The 22,187-nt window shown below is 41.3% G+C and overlaps 1 protein-coding gene and 1 long non-coding RNA gene across 2 annotated transcripts in view; one reads left to right on the forward strand and one right to left on the reverse strand.

Moving 5' to 3' along the window:
- LOC311616485 overlaps nucleotides 1-22,187 on the reverse strand; it is a 122,353-nt gene that overhangs the window by 77,540 nt on the left and 22,626 nt on the right. The window lies entirely within an intron of this gene.
- The window catches only part of LOC311616477 (kininogen-1-like), a 39,101-nt gene continuing 26,450 nt past the window's right edge, over nucleotides 9,537-22,187 (forward strand). Inside the window, exon 1 of the mRNA XM_084871832.1 lies at nucleotides 9,537-9,989. Coding sequence (XP_084727958.1) covers nucleotides 9,795-9,989 — 195 coding nt within the window. The 5' untranslated portion in view covers nucleotides 9,537-9,794. The remainder of the gene's footprint in view (nucleotides 9,990-22,187) is intronic.

A 22,187-nucleotide genomic window follows, 5' to 3' on the forward strand; every position in this document is an offset into this window, starting at 1 on the left:
GGCAGCGAGCACTGAAGGACCCGCATAGGGCGGGGCTGACCGAAGCCAAAGCTGCAGGCTCCACCCTGAAACCCCGTCCCATCTGTAACTGCGAAATGCGACAACAAAATAGATCACAAAAGAAAGAAATGGAGGACAAAAAGCGTCTGGATATAGAGTTCAAATCTACACTTATAAGGTTTTTCAAGAATATCCTAGAAAAGATGGATAAGACCTATGAAGATATGAAAAGAGATCAACTAGAATTAATAAGGAGTCATCAAGAAATGATAAGGGATCAACAAGAAATAAAGAATACATTGTCTGAAATAAAAAATATTTTACAGAGTCCTAAAAACAGAAGGGAAGATCGCAAGAATCAAGTCAAAGATTTGGAACATAAAGAGCCAGAAGACACTCCTCCACAGAAGCTAGAAGGCAAGAGAATCCAGAAAATTGAAGATAATGTAAGAAACCTCTGGGACAACTTCAAGCGAACCAACATCAGAATTATGGGGGTCCCGGAAGATGAGAGAGAGCAAGATATTGAAAACATACTGAAAGAAATAGTGACAGAAAACTTCCCCCACCTGGTGAAAGAATTAGACTTACAAGTCCAGGAAGTGCACAGAACTCCAAACAAAAGGAATCCAAAGAGGACCACACCAAGACACATCATAATTAAAATTCCAAGAGCAAAAGACAAAGAGAGAATATTAAAAGAAGCAAGAGCAAAGAAGGTAGTTACTTATAAAGGAGCACCTATACGATTGTCAGCTGACTTCTCAACAGAAACCATGCAGGCCAGAAGGGAATGGCAAGAAATATTCAAGGTGATGAATAGTAAGAACCTACAGCCAAAGATAATCTATCCAGCAAAGCTATCACTCAGAATCGAAGGTCAGATAAAGAGTTTCACTAATAAAAAAAAGCTAAAGGAGTTCATAACCACCAAACCAGAATTATATGAATTGCTGAAGGGGGTTCTTTCAGAAGAGAAAGTAAACAAAGATAAAAATTATGAACAACAAATACGTAACTATCAACAAGTGAATCTAAAAACCAAGGAAATAATAAAAAATAAAAAAAATCTGATGAACAATAGTAACTGTATGGAAGGGTGGGAACCTGGTGGAGGAGAGCAATGGTGGGGGGAAAAAAAGAACATTTGTAATAATATGAACAATAAAAACTTATTTAAAAAAATAATAAATAAATAAAACATAAATAAGTGGATACAACTAAAATGAAGGATTTGGCATAGGTAAATGCTTAACTGCAGCCTCACACAACAATTTCAAAATATACAACTAAAATATAAAGTGGACATCATCCAGAACTACAGGAAAGTTGACTGACTACAAATTCTACAACTAGAAGGGAAGAGAAAACTGGAAGGAAAATCAGAGGAGCTGTAAAAGCCTAAGGTAGGGAGACACGGTGCACAGGTGGGGAGAGGACGGAGCCAGAGAGGAGGGGCGGGCGAGTGCCTGGTTGGCATTCCCTAGCAGGAAGGAGATAAAAGCTCCAGACTGTGCTGAACCCCAGTTCTGACTGCAATGAATCCTAGTTCTGGGCGAAACCCTGAGGACCCAAGTTCATATAGAGGGATTCTAAGCTATAAGACAGAAACTCAAGGGCGTGGCGAAAAGCAGAGCCCCGGAGTCACACACATTGCCCTTGGATTGTGCTGTTGGACTGTGCCATTGCATTGCCCTGGCGGGAAGTAGACAAAAGCTCCAATCTGGGCTGAGCCCCAGTTCTGACTGCACTAAACCCCAGTTCTAGACCAGACCCTGGGGACCCAAGCTCATATGGAGGAAATCTGGGCTGTAAGGTGGAAACTCAGAGGAGCGGCAAAAGGAAGTCCCGGAGGCGTGCACATTGTGCAGAGATGATGGACTGTTGACTGTGCCGCTGGATTGCCCTAGCAGGAAGTAGACAAAAGCTCCGGACTGCAATGAACCCCACCTCCAATTGCATTGAACCCCAGTTCCAGGCTCATTGGGGGAGAGACTAGACTGTCTGATAGTGGGCGAAACTCAAGGGCACCTTTCTCTCAGAGGTTCTTGCAGTGAGTACCAAAGGACACTGAGGAACACTGAGACTCAGGAACCTCATAGGGCAGGGCTGACAGAAAGCCAGGGCTGTAGGCTCCACCCTGAAGTTTCGCCCCATCCAAACTGAGCACAGAGGCTCTTAAATAAGGCTATCTCCTGGCATAGACACAGCTGATCCTCACAGCCCATTGGCCTGGAGGTCAATTCCTCCCAGTGATACCAACAACAATTAAGACTTAACTACAGAGAGAATCCAAGATGGCTGCTCGGGTAGACACCTAACCGCAGCAGCACACAACAATTTCAATGGAATACAACTAAAATGTAGAGTGGACATCGCCCAGAGCTACAGGTAGTCGACTGACTGAAAATTCTACAACAAGAAGGAAAGAGAAAACCAGAAGGAAAATCAGAGGAACTGAAAAAAAGCCTAAGGTACGGAGACATGCTGTGCGCTCGCACGCACGTGCACGGAGAGGACGCAGCCGGAGAGGAGAAGAGGGCTGGGTGCTGCCCGGCATTCCCTAGCAGGAAGGAAATAAAACCCCCAGCCTGGGCTGAACCCCCGAACCGGCAGCGCTGAGCCCCAAGTTATGGGCCAGACCCTGGGGACCCAGGCTCCGGCAGGGGGAGACGGGGCTGTGAGGTGGAATCCCAGGCGAGCAGCGAAAAGCAGGGCCCCCGGAGTGGCACGCACATTGCCTGCAGAGGACTGAATGTTGACTCTGATGCTGGATTACCCTAGCTGGAAGGAACAGGGCCTGTGGCGGCGCTGAGCCTCAGTCCGGACTGCTCTGAACCCCAGTTCTGGGCCAATCCCTGGGGACCCAGGCTCAAATAGAGGGAGACGGGGCTGTGAGGTGGAGTCCTGAGAGGGCGGCGAAAGGCCGAGCCCCCGGAGTCGCCCACATTGCTTGCAAGGGAAGGAATGTTGACTCTTATGCGGGATTGCCCTGGAGGGAAGAAAACGGGAGCCCCGGCTGTGTTGGGCCCCAGTTTCGACTGCTCTGAACCCCAGTCCTGGACCAGACCCTGGGGACCCAGGCTCGAGCAGGGGGAGACGGGGCTGTGAGGAGGAATCCCAGGGGAGTGGCGAAAAGCGGAGCCCCCAGAGTCGCGCACACTGCGCGCAGAGGACAGTCTGTTGACTCTGATCCTAGACTCCCCTAGCGGGAAAGAGAAAAAAAAGCTCCAGATTGGAGGAATGCAGCAGGGAGCAGGAGCCCCTGCCGGACACCGGCCAGCCGGGCGCCGGCAGAGAGCCAGGCGACGGGCCCCCAGGGGGGGGGGGGTGCCCCTGAGCCTTCGACCTCTGAGCGCGAGCAATGGAGCCAAGGCCTTGGGCTGCTTCCTGGGCAGCGCCGACCCCCGCAACAGGCTGAAGCAGCGCAGGAGCCCACGGAGAACAAAGCGGTGCCACAGGCCAACCTGCTGAGCTCCCAGGACAAGGAGGAAGAAACCAAAGAAGTTCTCAATGTGAAGAAATCAAGTGAGAGCAAAAGATAGTAAAATTACTTAAGAAAGAATACAAAGAAGATCTTGAAAAATCAAAGACTAAGTCAGAACTCAACTCACCAGCCAACATTGCAACATATATGCGCTTTAAAAAAAAAAAAAAGGACAAAATGTTGGAACAGCGGCGGCCAGGCCTAGAGTGCCCAGGCACAAGGCAGTGGCAACTGGGCCTGGAGCAGCAACGGCCAGGCCCCAGAGCAGCAGCAGCCATAACCAGAGCAACAACAGCCAGCACTGGAGCAGCAAGACCTGGGGCAGTGGCAGCCAGGCCTGAGGCGGAGGCAGCCAAGCCCAGGGTGGCCAGTCCAGGAACACCCAGACCCAGAGCAGCCGGGTCGGGTGTGGCCAGGCCCGGGGCAGCGGTTGCCGGGCTGGGAGTGGCCAGGCCCGGAGCAGCGGTTGCCAGGCTGGGAGCAGCCAAGCTCGAAGCAGCCGGGTCTGGTGCGGCCAGGCCTGAAGCAGCAGCTGCCAGGCTGGGAGCGACCAGGCCTGGAGCGGCCGGACCCGGAGCAGCCGGGCCCAGAGCAGCCGGGTCGGGTGCGGCCAGGCCTGAAGCAGCAGCTGCCAGGCTGGGAGCGACCAGGCCTGGAGCGGCCGGGCCCGGAGCATCCGGGCCCAGAGCAGCCGGGTCGGGTGCGGCCAGGCCTGAAGCAGCAGCTGCCAGGCTGGGAGCGACCAGGCCTGGAGCGGCCGGGCCCGAAGCAGCCGGGCCCAGAGCAGCCGGGTCGAATGCGGCCAGGCCCGGAGCAGCAGCAGCCAAGTCCAGAGCAACTAGGTCGAGAGCGGCAGTGACCAGACCCGGAGCAGCTGGTTGTGGAACGAACCAGAGCAACAGAGGCCAGGCCTGGAGCAGCCAGGCCCGAAACAGCTCGCTCCTCGCCTGTCTCTGCCTCACAGCTGCCTCTCAGACATGGCTGGAAACTTTTGTGGGAACATGAGGGTCTGCTGAATCAAGTGATGAAGGCTTAGATCTGGATGTGTTGAGTTAGTATAGGGCTGTGGTGTTGATCTGTGAGTGCCTTGGGTGGGGCCTGGATGAGGCTGGTTGACCTATTTGGAAATGTCTTTTGTGTGAAATGTATCATTGGGCATGTGGAGGTATTATTGATATGAGAAAATGATAAGTAACTGATTTACTATCTGAAAAGGGATTTACTATCGGGAAAAGGGAGGGAGGAAGAGACTGAACATAAACTGCACCTATGGATGAGGACAATGGGGGATGGGGAGGGGACAGAGGGTGGGGTGGGAACCTGGTGGAGGGGGGAAGAAATGAGAAACCTTTGTAATAATATGAACAATAAAGATTGATTTAAAAAAATAAAAATAAAAAGACTTAACTACAAAAGGTTGTACAGACAGTCCACAAAGGGGTGCACCAAGAGTGTCCACCTCAGATAACTGGAAGGCTGTCACACTGAACCACATAGGACACCTTAACAAACAAAGCCACCCTACCAACTCAGGGAAGCAGCGAAAATGCCGAGACAAGGAAACAGATCACAAATGAAAGAAATGGAGGAGAAAAAGCGACCGGATATAAAGTTCAAAACCACGCTTATAAGGTTTTTCAAAAATTTCCTAGAAAAGGCCGATAAAATAAATGATACTTATGAGGATATGAAAAGGGATCAACTAGAAATAAAGAATACATTGTCTGAAATAAAAAATATTACACAGAGTCCTAAAAACAGAATGGAAGATCGCAAGAATTGAGTCAAAGATTTGGAACACAAAGACCCAGAGGACACTCCTCCACAGAAGCAAGAAGACAAGAGAATGCAGAAAGCTGAAGATAGTGTAAGAAACCTCTGGGACAACTTCAAGCGAACCAACATCAGAATTATGGGGGTCCCAGAAGATGAGAGAGAGCAAGATACCGAAAACATATTGAAAGAAATAGTTAAAAAAAACTTCCCCCACCTGGTGAAAGAAATAGACTTACAAGTCCAGGAAGCACAAAAGAACCCCAAGCAAAAGAAACCTAAAGAGGACCACACTAAGACATCATAATTAAAAATCCATCAGCAAAAGACAAAGAGAGAATATTAAAAGCAGCAAGAGCAAAGCAGGCAATTACCTATAAAGGAGCACCCAGCTGGGACCGGTTTGGCTCAGTGGATAGAGCGTCGGCCTGTGGACTGAAAGGTCCCGGGTTCGATTCCGGGCAAGGACATGTACCTTGGTTGTGGGCACATCCCCAGTAGGGGGTGTGCAAGAGGCAGCTGATAGATGATTCTCTCTCATCAATGTTTCTAACTCTCTATCTCTCTCTTCCTCTCTGTGAAAAATCAATAAAATATATTATAAAGGAACACCCATATGATTGTCAGCTAATTTCTCAACAGAAACCATGCAGGCAAGACAGGAATGGCAATAAATATTCAAGGTGATGAATAGCAAGAACCTACAGCCAAAAATAATCTACCCAGCAAAGCTATCACTCAGAATCGAAGGCCAGATAAAGAGCTTCACAAAAAAAAAAAAAAAAAAAAAAAAAAAAAAAAAAAGTTAAAGGAGTTCATCACCACCAAACCAGCATTATATGAATTGCTGAAGGAGGTTCTTTCGGAGGAGAAAGTAAATAAAGATAAAAACTATGAACAACAAATACATAACTTTCAACAAGTGAATCTAAAAACCAAGGGAATTAAAAAAAATCTGATGAACAATATTAACTGTTGAATATAATAGAATCAGAGGTATTGAAGGGGAGTGAACTGACGATTCTCGGGGAAAAGGGGAGGGAGGTGTGGGAAGAGACTGAACATAAACTGTGCACCAATGGATGAGGACAATAGGGGGTGGGGAAAGGGCAGAGGGTGAGGTGGGAACCTGGTGGAGGGGGTGGGGGCAATGAGGAACATTTGTAATAATATGAACAATAAAGATTTATTTTAAATAAATAAATAAAATAAGTAGGAATCTATTCCTGGAGCTTTACTGATTTTCCTGATGGTTCACCTGACGGTAAAGCTACTTATCATGCAATGAATTCTGACTGTGTCATTCAGATCAGTCATACTTCTGTGCAAATAATTGAATTAGAAGCTATCAAGACTGCATTGCAGGATTTCCCAGAGCCTCTTAATATTATTTCTGATTCTGCTAATACTACTGGCCTGGTAAACTGAATTGAGACTGCTCGATTAAGATGCCTCAGTGACCAAAGTCTATTTATACTATTTAAACAGGTACAGCAAATTGTACAGCAAAGACAATATCCCGGTTATATTACTTTTATCAGGGATCATACCACTCTGCCTGGTCCTTTAAGGAAAGGAAGTGCATATGCCGATGAATCATTGCTTTATTAAAACAGGCCACAGAGTCTCATCAGCTTTTATATCAGCCTTTTAAAATGTTGTCTAAACAATTCTCAATCACTCAACAGCAGGCAAAACATATTATCAAAGAATGTCCCACTTTCATGTTCCATCTGCCTCAAGGACCTAATACAGAAATTAACCCTCGAGGATTGATAAGGGACCATATCTGGCAAATAGATATAACACACTATACTCCTTTTGGACACCTTGGGACATTGCATGTCTCTGTAGATACTTTTTCAAAGGTCCTATGGCCACTGCAGCTACAAGGGAAATGGCAAAAGAGGTTGTTAATCATTGCTTAGTGGCTTTTGCCATCCTGGGAATTCCAAATATTGGTAAAACTGATAATGGACCTGTATACACAAGCTGTCATTTCCAGCAATTTGGTAAAAAGTGGAAGATTCAGCACATTACACAAATATCATACAATTCCCAAGAACAAGTAATTATAGAATGCCAACATCTGCAGCTAAAATCCCAACTTGAAAAACAAAAAATGGGGATTAGTGGTAAAATATCCAATAAGTAGACTACACCGAGCCTTAATTATTTTAAATTTTTTCACTTGTAATGCTGATGGAAAGACACCTATGGAATTATACTGGTATCAGAATAAGCCAAAGGAAAATGGTCTCGTTAAATGGAAAGATCCAGAATCTGGTTTATGGAAGGTCCCTTTGTTAAACTTTGGTCAAATATATGCTTGTGTATTTCCAGAAAACTCCATCCAGGACTCGAATATCATTGCTGTCTTGTCACAGGGGAAAGAAGCCTACTACAAACTAGTTCCTTTCATCCCTGGCAGTAATTTATAAGAACATAAAATCCTTTCCATTGGGTCTCCTTACATTTCCCTCTTAGAATAGCCACTATTGTCTGCCTCATTTTTTTTCTTATATGTTTATTTCTAGTCTGCAGATGCAGAATGAAGAGTCTTAAAAGGACTCAAGCCCTACAGAAGGCATACACTCCTCAAGATTCATTAAGAAAACAAAAAAGGGTAGATTCAGGCAGCCACCACTTTCCCAGTACTGTCATAAGAGTGGGCCAAGGAATGTGGAAGGCTGAAGACCTTGTGCATTATCAGGGCTGTGTTGAGATAGCGGTGACTCAAAGCAATTTTCTGACCTAATAACCTCAAAGTAAATGTTTATTGGACCTTACTGACCTTTAATGATTTTAGACACAGTCTGTCTGCTACCTGTTTGCTGTGCTTTAATGAGGGCAAGATGTATATCTAAAATTGAATAAAAAGTGGACAAGGCTAGATTTCAGGGTGCCTCCCCAAGAGAGTGGTCTCCACCTGGCCCCATGCCTTCTAAATTCATACTGTTTTCACTTGTGCATTGGCCTCTTCCTTATATCCTGAAACCCCCCGCAAAAGGTTGGGGCAGGAACATTCAGTTTACACTGGCAAGTCCTGTTTCTGAATCTTCACTTGAAACACCCACCCTGATCAGCCCTGTGCTCCTTTCCAACTCCTCCTGGACCCTGCACATCAGTCATCTCCTCCCTCTTCCACCTTCAGCTTCTCCATCTTTGTGGGTCTCTCTTTCTTTCATGTCTAAGAACTTAACAGACTCTTTTTCATCCTTATTTTTATTTCCTACATTTCCCACCACCCCCTAGCCCTGCCTCACACAAACTAGATTCTACTTCTGCCATCATCACACACTTAAAACTGCTCTAGTAAGTCAGGATTCTTAACCAAACAGCACTAATATTAGATATAATTTATATGAACTAATTACCAGGCTATGAAAAATATATCATCTCATTATTCCTCAGAAAACCTCATAAGATATTATGATATTTCACTTTTCCAGATGAGGAAATGGAGGCTCAGAAAGACTATATGACCCTGATTTGCTCAGGATCATATAGCAGTTAAGTAGCAGAGCTGGATGGGAATCGAGGCTGGACTTAATGCTAAGCTCATGTTCCTGCCACTTGCTTCAGGGCCATCACTCATTCCCCATGGATCCCTCTTTTCCAGGGGCTCCAAGGGAGATTGGCTTGCCAAGCTGGGTACCAGATCACCAAAAACAAAAAAAGTCAAACATCTTTTCTGGGGAAAGAGAGTAACACTTGAAGCCAAACATCTACTAGCCCATATTTTTAACCTACCTTTAGATCTCCTCTCCCTGAATAGTCTAACTTGATCTGAAAGGTCACTTGGGCTTGGTGAATGAAAGACCCCTATAAAGTCCACCAAACCAGAAACAAGAAGGAAGGACAGGGTAAGCAGGCTTCACTCAAACCATCTCTCCTTAAGTTTCTCCCCTGTCCCCTCCACCCTGGGGAATATTTTCCTTTCTACAGCAGATCCAGTTGAGTGGAGAGAGGCTGGCTTGGACAGAGAACAGGTAGGATGCCCATTTTTAATTTTCAGTCATGCCAATGTCCTGGTGTGAGACTCCCTGCACTATGTCCCTGTGCATGGGCTCTCCAGGAGGGCAAGGGCATTTTATTGAAAGGTGTCTTCTCATGGTTGCATTTTCTTCACATGTAGTGACCTTCATAAATAGCTTTGGGAAAGTCATTTGGGAAATAGAATAACAGGTATTTGATTTTTTTTCTCCTCCTTTATTGGATTGTACTCTGATTTGCTGTATAACGTTGTACACTTTCCTGGAAATGTGCTCATACATGCTTCCCAAATGCAAACAAGCAGGTCAACAACCCAGTGTTGTAATGTACCAGCCTCAGATCTCCCTGGATAATCCAGCAGAGACATTTGTCCTTTATAAGAGGGCAAATAGTGGAGGGCAGCAGGAAGCCAAACAGAACCCTAAAGTGCTAAGGCAGAGAGAAGAGACAGAAGAGATTAGAGTCTAAAGAGGGTTAACATCAGCCTCCAAGTTAGCTAACCATTTTGGTGAAACTCCCAGAAGGAGACTGTTAAATCATGAAGTTAATTGCCATCCTTTTCCTTTGTACCACGCTGCTAACAAGTTTAGCCCAAGGGGACCAACAGCAAGAAGTTGTCTGCAATGATGAGGATTTACTTAAGGCTGTGGATGCAGCTCTGACAAAATACAATGATGGAAGCAAAAGTGGCAACCAGTTTGTGTTGTACCGCATAACGGAAGGCAACAGGACGGTGAGTGAGTTGTGTTTAACCTTGAAGTCATTTGGAATTTGTGCTATCACTTGAACCCAGGACACACACACACAAACACACACACACACATATACGCGCACACACCAGAACCCACAACAACAAAAATAAAATCGTGATAATTAAACCTAGAGGTTTACAGCTCTTAGAATAGACCAATCACACTCTCTGGGCTAGGATTTGGGCAGAGTATGACGAGTCCTCAAGCCTCCAAGGTTGGCCTCCTAGGTGATCAGAGGACAGGTATCCTAGGCTGAAATTAAAGAAAGGTAGATGGAGTCATTTGAAAGGGACTATGTAGAGTGGGAGAATTCAGGAAGTCAGTCAGGCCTCAGCAAGAGGATTTGCTGGGTGACCAGCCTTAAACGGAAATATAAAGACCTCCAGACCTCAAATGGGAGGAGGTGTTAAGGGGATTTAATACATATTGTATAATCTCACATATAAAGGGAATCTAAAAAAGTCAAACTTAACAGAAGCAGAAAGTAGAATGGTTATTGTCAAGGACTGTGGGATGGGAGGAATGGGGAGGTGTTTGTCAAGAGTACAAACTTTCAGTTATAAAATGAGCCTGGTTGATTAGTTCAATGGTTGAGCATCAACCTATGAATCAGGAGGTTGTGGTTCAATTCCCAGTCAGGGCACATGCCCAGGATACAGGCTTGATCCCTAGTGTGGCATGTAGATGGGGCAGCCAATCAGTGATTCTCTCTCCTTTTCCCTTCCTCTTAGAAATCAATAAAAATATAAAAATAAGTTGAATAGGTCCTGGGGATCTAATGTACAGCATGGTGAATAGAATTAATACTACTGTATTGTATATTTGAAATCGGCTGAAGGGCTAGATTTTAAGAATTCTCACCACACACACAAAACAGATAATTCTGGGAGGTGACAATGAGTTAATTAGCTTATTAGTGTTAATCATTTCACAGTGTATACATATATCAAATCATCTTTTTGTATGTCTTAAATATTTGTCATTTATTTATGCCTCAGTAAATATATCTCAGTAAATTATACCTCAATATAGTCAGGGTAAACAAGGTAATATATTTCTACTATATTGGATAAAATATCTATCATGAAGTCCTGATTGCTGAATGCATCAAGTGTAACCACAATGTTCTAGTTGGCTTTTTGTTTTTTAAAAAATATTTTTTTAATTTTTTATTGTTTGAAGTATTACAAATACTCCTTTTTTCTCCTTGAACTCTCCCCAGCCTCTCCTACCCCCAGCATATGCCTTCACCTGCCCCCACACACACAGTTTCTTGTATCCACTGATTATGTTTATATGCATGCATACAAGTCCTTCGGTTGATCTCTTACAGCCCCCATCACCTCAACCTCTCCTGCCTTCCCGCTGTAGTTTGACAGTCTGTTCAATGGTTCTTTACCTCTATATCTATTTTTCCCCAGTTCGTTTTTTTTTTAATCTTGCAACTGTAGACTAGAAATAAATATATAATAATTAAAAAAAGTAAGAGTCCCAATTTCAATGTCCAACAGTTCTGAGATCCAGTTTCGTCAAATAGTTCCTTATGCGTTCATGTCAGCAATGATATCTGGATGATGGACAGATGGTGACAATGCAGGTCCCACTCTCTTTAATTTGATCCTGGGCAACCTGCATTGACACACAGCTGCTGACTGCTAGTGTGGCAAGGCATTGTCAGTGTCTTCCATCTCTGAACTGTTTCTCCTCTTGTCTTCATGGTTGGAGCAGACTGGAAACCTCCTCTCTGTTGCAGGAATCCCCATGGTCTTAGAGTAGTTTTCCAAAAATATACAAAACATATTCTTAACCAAAATTTAATAAGGAATATTTTCTATAAAATTGACTTGGAATCCTTTTTATTTTTGCCCAAACGATTTTCCTTTGGCTTAATTTGACACCATGTGTGATTTTGATGGGTGTCTTGCTGTTAGCAATACAAAGGAAAATTAATTTTCTACAATAAAAATTTTCTAGATGTAATTTACTTACAGGATATTATTCCTTATATGATATCACCTTACTATCCCTCCTTTTTTTTTATTAATGGATGCTTTTGTAAATTTTGTAATGCAGTCTTGATAACTTTACATTTTAATTTTTTGCACAAAAATAAGACTGCTTTAGGTTCATTTCGTGTTAAGCAATTTTACTGTGAGATGCACTACCAATAGAAATTTAAGTTAATACTTTAGGAACAGCTTTTTACCCAGTACACTTAAATTTTCTTCGATGTTCACTTATTTCTATTAGCCAATTTAAATTAACCTGAAAACTTGATTACTATTTTACTGTCAAATTTAATACTCTAACAACAATCTTAGTTTACCCTATAAATATTAGTGGAAAGGATTATTTGCATTCTTGAGTAGGCCCTAAGCATTCCTGATGCTAGGCTGGATTTAGATATAGGGCAGCTGCTGTCAGCCAAGTCTCTGTCTGTTACCTGGGTCTCAATGTGAGCTGGGCCAAGTCTCTGTCTGTTACCTGGGCCCCAATCTGAGCTGGGTATGGGAAGTGAAGCAGCCATGGGAACAGGAGACCTCCCTCAGAAGGGGTGAGGGTTCAGGTCCATGCAAGGTTGGAGGGGTGCTCCACCTCTGTTGATCTCCATGTTCTCTCCTGATGGCCCTTCTGTGACTGTGCCTGTATTAGGTTATTCTTTCCCTGAGGAATCTTACCCATCTCTGGCTAACCAGCCATCCTCCAGGGTCAAGCAGGGTAATTTGAGGTTCAGTTCTGACTGCTTGGTAGCCGATGGCCCCGTGGTCTCCTCACCCAGCTCCTGTCTTAAGATCCCCTTGCCTGCTGGCGGGCCCAAGCATTGGTCACATATCTTGGAGGATTCAGGTTTCTTCTCCAGGAAGGGCCCAGCTCACACCACTGGGTTAGAGACAGATCCATGGTACCAGCCACCATGAGGTTTCATCCTCAGCATGAACAGAAAGCTCAGGTAACAGCTATGGGCAATTGCATTGTAAAAGAAGGGTCTTTCTTGGCCAAAAGGGCAAGAGGGGCCAATATAGAATGCTCAAGTGCCTTCCCAGTGCCTTAATTCCTTCTTAAACGGGATTAAATCTTTTCATTTCCTTTTTTAAATTGCAGCCAAACATTCATAGAATTGGTTTGTAAGTTTTTGGGGGGGTAATAACATGCTGTTGTAAAATATCAAAAATTATAATGACATTGTAGGATAATATCATATAAGGATATTCTTTATTTTAGGCCCTGGAAATTCAATTTCAAACTGGCTGTCAATTCTTTTTGTAACTTTATATGAACTTTGTCAGAGAGGCAAACACACAAATTATTTACTTTAGTTCAAGAAGCCAAATATATTGACTTTCAATTACAATCCTTACCACTTTTGAAGGAAACATTTCTTAATTTCCTTCCATGATAACTTTCAGGCTACAGAGAGTTTCATTTAAAAATATTTGTCAGATAAAACAATTTCTCTTAAGGTTGTGGTGACTACTTATATAGATTAGATTTAATATATTTTTCTTATGAATTGTTTAGTAATTTATTTTATTTATTTATTTATTTATTTACTTATTTACTTATTTACTTATTTATCTATTTTTTATATATATGTCCCTATGTGCCACTCCCCTGTTGTCTGTGTCCATTCATTAGGCTCATATGCATGCACACAGTTCCTCTATTGGTCTCTCCCTTTTACTCCCACTGACCCCCACCTTCCCTGAGGTTTGATGTTCTGATTGATGTTTCTCTGTCTCTGGACCTATTTTTGTTCATCAGTTTACATTGTTCATTATATTTCACAAATTAGTGAGATCATGTGATGTTTATTTTTCTCTGCCTGGCTAATTTTGCTTAGCATAATGCTCTCCAATTCCATCCATGTTGTTGCAAATGGTAAGAACTCCTTCTTCTTTACCACAGCATAGTATTCCATTGAGTTGATGTACCATTGTTTTTTAATCCACTCATCTGCTGATGGAAACTTAGGCTATTTCCAGATATTAACTATGGTGAATTATGCTATGAACAAAGGGGTGCATATATCCTTTCTGATTTGTATTTCTAGTTTCTTGGGATATATTCCTAGAAGTGGGATCACTGGGTCAAATGGGAGTTCCATTTTTAGTTTTTTGAGGAAACTCCATACTGTTCTCCACAGTGGCTGCACCAGTCTGCATTACCACCGGCAGTGCACGAGGGTTCCTTTTTCTCTGCATCCTCCCCAGCACTTGTGATTTGTTGATTTGTTGATGATAGCCATTCTGACAGGTGTGAGATGGTAATGCAATGTTCTTTTAATTTGCATCTCTCTGATGATTAATGACTTTGAGCAGGTTTTCATATGTCTCTTGGCCTTCCTTCTGTCTTCCTTCAAAAAATGTCTATTTAGATCAGTTGCCCATTTTTTATTGGGTTGTTTATGTTCTTTTTGTTAACCTGCACGAGTTCCCTGTAAATGTTAGAGATTAAACCCTTATCACTAATATCCTTGGCCAATATGTTCTCCCATGCAGTGGGCCTTCTTACTGTTTTATTGATGGTGTCCTTTGCTGTGCAAAAGCTTTTTATTTTGATCTAGTCCCATTTGTTTATTTTCTCTTTAGCTTCCATTGCTCTATAAATAGTATCAATAAAGTAGTTCTTTTGGCATATGTCTCAGATTTTGCTGCCTGTGAATTCCTTTAGTATTTTTATGGTTTCCCATCTTATGTTTAAGTTCTTTATCCATGTTGAGTTTATTTTTGTGTATGGTGTAAGATGGTGATCTAGCTTCATTTTTTTGCATGTATCTGTCTAGTTTTCCCAACTCCATTTGTTGAAGAGACTGTCTTGACTCCATTATATGTTTGTGCCTCCTTTGTCAAATATCAATTGAGCATAGTGTTTTGAGTCAATTTCTGGGTTCTCTATTATATTCCATTGGTCTATATGTCTGTTCTTGTGCCAGTACCAGGCTGTTTTAAGAACAGTGGCTTTGTAATACAGCTTGATATCTGGTATTGAGATCCAACCTACTTTGTTCTTTCTCAGGATTTCTTCAGCTATTTGAGGTCTTTTTTATTCCAGATAAATTTTTGAAATTCATTCTATGCCTATGAAATATGTCATTAGTATTTTAATGGGAAGTGTATTGAATTTATATATTGTTCTGGGTAGTATGGACACTTTGATGATGGTGATTCTACCAATCCATGAACATAGTATGTTCTTCCATCTGTTTATGTCTTCCTCTATCTCTTTTTTCAGTGTCGTGTAGTTTTGCCCATATTGGTTCTTTACTGCCTTAGTTAAGTTTATTCCTAGGTATCTTAATTGTTTGTTTGTTGTTGTTGTTGTTTTTTGGTGTGATGGTAAATAGGATTGCTTTTTTAGTCTCTCTTCCTGTAAGTTCATTATTGGTGTATAGAAATGCCACAGATTTCATGGCATTAATTTTGTATCCTTTGTACATTGCCAAATTCATTTATTAAGTCTAATAATTTTTTGATGGAGTCTTTAGGATTTTCTATGTACAGTATCATGTCATCTGCAAATAAGGACAGTTTTATTTCTTCTTTCCCAATTTGGATGCCATTTATTTCTTGCTCTTGTCTGATCGCAATGGCTAGTACTTCCAGCACTGTCTTGAGCAGGAGTGCGAAGAGTGGGCATGCCTGTCTTGTTCCTGTTCTTAGGGGAAATGGTTTTAGTTTTTGCCCATTGAGTATGATGTTGGTTGTGGGTTTGTCATATATGGCTTTTATTATTTGAGGTATGATCTTTCTATTCCCACCTTGCTGAGAGTTTTTATGAAGATAGGGTGTTGAATTTTGTCAAATGCTTTTTTGCATCAATTGATATAACTATGTGGTTTTTATCTCTCAATTTGTTTATGTGTTGTATCAGGTTTATTGACTTGCGAATATTGTACCATCCTTGCATTCCCAGGATAAATCTTGGTCATGGTGTGTGATCTCTCTGAGGTACTGCTGGATTCGATTTGCTAGAATTTTGTTGAGGATTTTGGCATCTATATTCATAAGGGATATTGGCCTGCAATTCTCTTTCATTGGGTTATCTTTCTCTGTTGTTTGTTTTTGTTGTTTTTTGTTTTTGTTTTTTTGTATTAGTGTGATGCTGGCTTCATAGAAGGAGCTTGGAAGAGTTTCTTCCTCTTGAATTTTTTGGAATAGTTTGAGGAGGATAGGTTTTAGTTCTTCCTTGAATGTTTGGTAAAACAACCCTGTGAAGCCATCTGGCCCTGGGCTTTTGTTTGCTGGAAGCTTTTTGATGAGTACTTCAATTTCTTCCATAGTTTCCAGCCAATTGAGATTTTTAGAATCTTCCTGAGTGAGCTTTGGAAGGTTGTATTTTTCTAGGAATGTGTCCATTTCCTCCAGGTTGTGTAGTTTGTTAGAATAGAGCTGTTCATAGTATTTTTTAACAATCCTTTGTATTTCTGTGGGGTCTGTTGTTATTTCACGTCTTTCCTTTCTGATTTTGTTTATTTGGGTCCTCTTTCTTTCCTTCTTGGTAAGCCTGGATAGGGGTTCATCAATCTTGTATATCCTTTCAAAGAACCAGCTCTTGGTTTTGCTGATCTTTTGTATTTATTTATTTATTTATTTATTTATTTATTTATTTATTTGGTTTCTATGTCATTCATTTCTGCTTTAAGCTATTTTTTAAAATATATTTTATTGATTTTTTACAGAGAGGAAGAGAGAGGGATAGAGAGTTAGAAACATCGATGAGAAAGAATCATCGATCAGCTGCCTCCTGCACACCCCCCACTGGAGATGCACCCACAACCAAGGCACATGCCCTTGACCATAATCTAACTGGGGACCTTTCAGTCCGAAGGCCAACGCTCTCTCTGCTGAGCCAAACCGGTTTCAGCTCTGCTTTAATCTTTATTATGTCCTTCCTTCTGCTCACTATGGGATTTTCTTGTTGCTCTCTTTCTAGTTGTTTGACTTGTTGTGTTATATGGTTTATTACCATTTTTTCTTGTTTTTTTGAGGTAGGCCTGTAGAGCTATAAACTTCCCTCTCAGTACTGATTTCATTGTATCCCATAGCATTTGCTTTGTTGTGTTATTATTGCCATTAGTCTGCAGAATGTTTTTAATTTCTTATTTGATCTCATTGATCATCCAAACATTGTTTAAGAGCATGCTATTCAGCTACCAAGTGTTTGAGTTTTTTGGATTGTTTATATTATAGTTTATTTCTAATATTATGCCATTATGGTCTGAAAAATGCTTCATATGATTTCAATGTTTTTTAATTTGGGGAGACTTTGTTTGTGACCCTATATGTGGGGTTTGTTTTCTTTGTTTTTTAAATGTCCCATGTGCTCTTGAGAAGAACATCTATTCTATGGCTTTGGGGTAAAATGCTCTGAAGATGTCAATCAGGTCCATTTGATCTAGTGTGTCATTTAGAATTGCTGTTACTTTGCTGGTTTTTTTGTCTAGTGGATTTATCCAGTGATGTGAGTGGTGTATTAAAGTCTCCTACTATAATTATATTATTGTCAATCACTCCCTTGATATTTTCCAGGAGTTTTTGTTTGTTTGTTTGTTTGTTTTTTTATGTATTTGGGTATTCCTGAATTTGGTGCATATATATTTACCAGAGTATTTCTTCTTGTTGAATTGCTCTCTTCAGTATTATGTAGTAGCCTTCCTTATCTCTTATAATGGCCTTTACTTTGAGGTCTATTTTATCAGATATAAGTATCACAACCCCAGCTTTTTTCTCATTTCCATTTGCCTGAAAAATGTTTTTCCATCCCTTCACTCTCAGTCTGTGTGAATCCTTTGCTCTGAGGTGGGTCTGTTGTAGACAACAAATATATGGATCATGTTTTCTTATCCATTCAGCTACCTTATGTCTTTTGATTGATGCATTTAATCCATTTACATTTAATGTTATTATTGACATGTACATGTTTGTTGACATATTTTTTCTTATTGTTTGTGTTTCTTTTTTACTTTCTCTTTCTTCTTTTTACAGCAGTCCCTTTAGCATTTCTTGCATTGCTGGCTTGGTAGTGGTAAACTCTCTATTTTGTCTGTGAAGCTCCTGATTCCACATTCAATTTTGAATGATAGCCTTGCTGGGTATAGTATTCTTGGATTCAGTCCCTTGCTTTGCATCACTTTGTATATGTCATTCCATTCCCTTCTGGCCTGGTATGTTTCTGTTGAGAAATCAGCTGATATTCTAAAAGGAGATCCCTTGTAGACAACTTTCTGTCTCTCTCTGGCAGCCTTTAAGATTCTTACTTTGTTGTTAGTGTTCACCAATTTAATTATGATGTGTTTTGGTGTTGGTCTTTTGGGGTTCAACTTTTTTGGGCTCTATATACTTCTTGAACTTGCATTTTTTCTCTTGCCAATATCAGGGATGTTTTCTGTCATTATTTCTTCAAACCAGTTTTCTATTCTTTGCTTCTCTTCCATGCCTTCTGGTATCCCTAGTATACAAATGTTTCGTTTTGTATTGTCTCAAAACTCCCTTAGGCTTTCTTCTTGCTTTTTAAGTCTTCTTTCCAGTTGCTGCTGAGTTTGTGTGTTTTTTCCTACCTTGTCTTATAATCCGCTGATGCGGTCCTCAGCCACTTCTAGTCTGCTTTTTAAGCCTTTCAATGTATTCTTTCCTGCAGGTATGTCATTCTTCATCTCCTCTTGGTTTCTTTTCACGTTGGTGACATTTTCATTCAGCTCTTTATAGTTCTCATTGAGCTGTGTGTATTTATCATTCATCCGTTTAAACATCCTTATAACCAATACCCTGAATTATTTCTCTATTAAGTTGTTAGCCTCAAGTTTATTTAACTCCCTTTCTGGTGGTTCCTCTTTTCCTTTCCTTTGGGGATTGCCCTTTTGTCTCCCATGTTTTCTTATAATGTTTTGATTATAGAGCCAATTGCTTTGCTACCCAGGTTCTTTTGGTGATGCTGCTACTAGTGTAATCTCTCAGGTCTCCTGGGCTTGGTAATCTAGTATAGTTCCTTACTGGAACTATTTGAGTTCTCTTGATATAGACGTGCGAGCTTGAGAGGTACAATTACAGTGTGTAGAAGTTAGCAATTGTGGAGGGGATTATCCCAATTTTTGCTATCTTGCATCCTAAATTGAAATCATGCTTACTCAGTGGGGACTTACAGTGGCTTCAAGGAACTGTATGTCAGGGTGATGTGGCTCAGGAGGCCTGCTCTCTGGAAAGGCGTGACTGTGTTGCCCAGAGATCTGTAGTTGTTGGGTAGGCAGGCTCAGCTTTTCCTGCTGCACCTGTGGTGGATAGGTGCTTACTCCCAGTGGCAGCTCACAGGAGCACTTTTGGTAAGTTTGCCTGCAAGGCACACTGAAGCACTCTGAAGGGCCCTGGCAGTGTAACTGGGTAATTGAGGTGCCTAGCTTCTAAAGATTTTTCTTTTGGGCATTTCCTATGGCCTCAGGAAGTATTCAGATTCCAAGGTGTTAATCAGGGTGGAATCTGGGTGTGGCTATATTGGTTGCCTGGAGACTGGAGGGAAGGGCTATCTCTCAGGAGAAAATGGCAATCTGGAATCAGATGTGCCTCAGCACTCAATGCAATTCCACCTCTTCTGAACCTTCGCCACCTGCTCACCCTAGATTCCACAACTCTGCCCCTTCTATTGCCCTTCATTCATGGGTAAGTGTCTGTATCTGAAAGGTCCTACAAATTAGCTTCAGGGGAGAAAGACACAGGGCCCAGCGGGAGGAGGGAACATGTCTTTACAAGCTCTTTTCTTGCCAGCATTGTGTGGTTGGGCAGCTAGCTCTTCAGGGCTGCCTTTGAGCTCAGATCCCAAATCCAGACTCCAAGGTCTAAAATCCACTACCTCCCACAGTCTGTAGACACTTATCTCACAGTCAGATGTTTGCCTGTCCTCAGGGACGCGGCTTAGTGCTGTGTAGTTTTTCCCTGAGCTTCTGGGCATAGAGATCTGGCAGGTAATATTGCCCAGATCCTTGATTTTATCTTTTTCCAGGAGATCTCTGCCCTTCCCAGCTGCAAACTGTCTCACCAGCTGTGTCTCCTTCGGGCTGGATTCCTCTCATTTCAGCTGCTTTCTCTATTTGCTCCATGACAAGGCTAAGGATACATCAGTCTATTCCACTGCTATTTTGTCTCTCTCCTCTAGTTGGTTTTGAATATTCTTTACCACTAATGGATACACTCAGGTTGAAGATAAATTCTGTCCATATATGTGATTCCAAAAAATTCAACTGGATGCATGAAAACTTTTAGGTTGGTGAGGGTGGAGAGGTGGGAAAGTTTAATTGTGATTTTTGTTGTTATTTATATGAAAATATTCAGAAAGAGAAAAACAAATCAAAATCAAACAACCTTTAGCTTTATTTCTCTTTAAAGTCAATCATCATCTCTTGATAAAGGAAACATTAAGAAAACCGGGCTTAGCAGACCACTTTTTTCTCCCAGGACATCCCGGGAAGAGTATGCCTGGGTGGCTTTGAAAACAAGCAAATCAGACACAGAACAAGAACACTTAGAGAATGTATGGTATCATGTATCTCTGTAGTAGTTCATTCCACAGGGTGAATGCATATTTGACACACAGCCTATTACATAACTCAGTGATGAGCAAACTCATTAGTCAACAGAGCCAAATATCAACAGTACAATGATTGAAAGTTCTTTTGAGAGCCAAATTGTTTAAACTTAAACTATATAAATAGATACATTGTTATTAACTTAATTAGGGTACTCCTAACCTGGCCTTTGCTAAAAACTCAAGGGGCCAAAGAGCCACATGTGCCTTGAGAGCCACAATTTGTCAACCACTGGCATAACTGATCTGTTTATTATCACATATAGATGTCCAAACATCATTGAGGGAGTGACACCACAGGACATTATAAGTACTTGGTCCCATGGATGCTCTTTTTTGCAATGCCCTTGACAACTCAAGACCAATGACCTTACTCATATACTATGCCTCTCTCCACCAACTTTTTCCAACTCCTTTAATTCATTGCAGTCTGTATCTTCCTCCTTTTTGTCCAGTTCAAACAATTCACTTGGGGAACTAAATAACTGATTTTCTTCTTTGTTGTCTTTATTCCTGAAAGTTGGGGCTCAGTCTTTCACTCTATCCATATAGTGATCTTTGACATTAGAAAAAGCGTCAAATTGGATCATATGATTTTCTGCCTAGCCTTAGTCAATAAACATGTGGGACTTTTGGACAAAAGTGCACATGTAAACATCTTGCATCCAGCATTGTTGAGCTTTCATCAAAGTTCTTGTGTCTGTTTCACTGATGTAGTATTTGGTAAATATGGAAGCAAAGGCATTTCTCAGGGTTATTTTGAAAAAAAGAAATTCTGGTTCTGTTTTCTAAAAAAATGTAAAAATACTTCATCTGGATCTATTTATAGATTCAGCTTTCTTCAGCTGCCAGTGTATTATCCATCTTTAGACTAAAAACCTGGAATAACAAATTTTTTGTTTGTTCGAATATGATCCTCTTATACCCTTTCATATTTAGAAAAATTAACATCTTTCTTTGGGGGAAATTCTTGGTTATTCTGCCATAACAGAGTATGTATTAACTTGTAGATTCAGTGGTTTGATCCCTGTTTAATCACGTGCTGATATTCCAAAAGGATTTCTTGCATTTGTGAAAATAAATATGGGACACAAGGGTATATTTCTGTTTTTGTTGTAACCTGTTTTGAAATTAAAAATCTTATGTCAGTCAAAAGAAAACAAATTATTTTTTTTTTAAGGGGGAAGTTTTATTTATTTATTTTTAAAATATTTTATTGATTTTACACAGAGAAGAATCAAGAGGGATAGAGAGTTAGAAACATCGATGAGAGAGAAACATTGACCAGCTGCCTCTTGCACCCCCCACCCCCACTGGTGATGTGCCCACAACTAAGGTATATGCCCTTGACCGGAATCGAACCTGGGACCTTTCAGTCCGCATGCCAACGCTCTATCCACTGAGCCAAAATGGTTTTGGCAAAAAATTATATTTAAAGGGAAAAATATCAAAGTTAAAAATTACAAACTTAATAGTTTGTTCAAATGAATATCACTATGTCTCTGTCTTAGCTTCCTTCAGTGGAAAAAAAATCCATCCATTTGACATGATAAAATAAAAAAAAATAAAAAAGCCCAATGGGCTTTTTGTTTTTGTTTTTGTTTGTT

Source organism: Pipistrellus hanaki (genome assembly GCF_964339955.1).
Source record: "Pipistrellus hanaki genome assembly, chromosome: 2".
In the NCBI taxonomy this organism is placed as follows: Eukaryota; Metazoa; Chordata; class Mammalia; order Chiroptera; family Vespertilionidae; genus Pipistrellus; species Pipistrellus hanaki.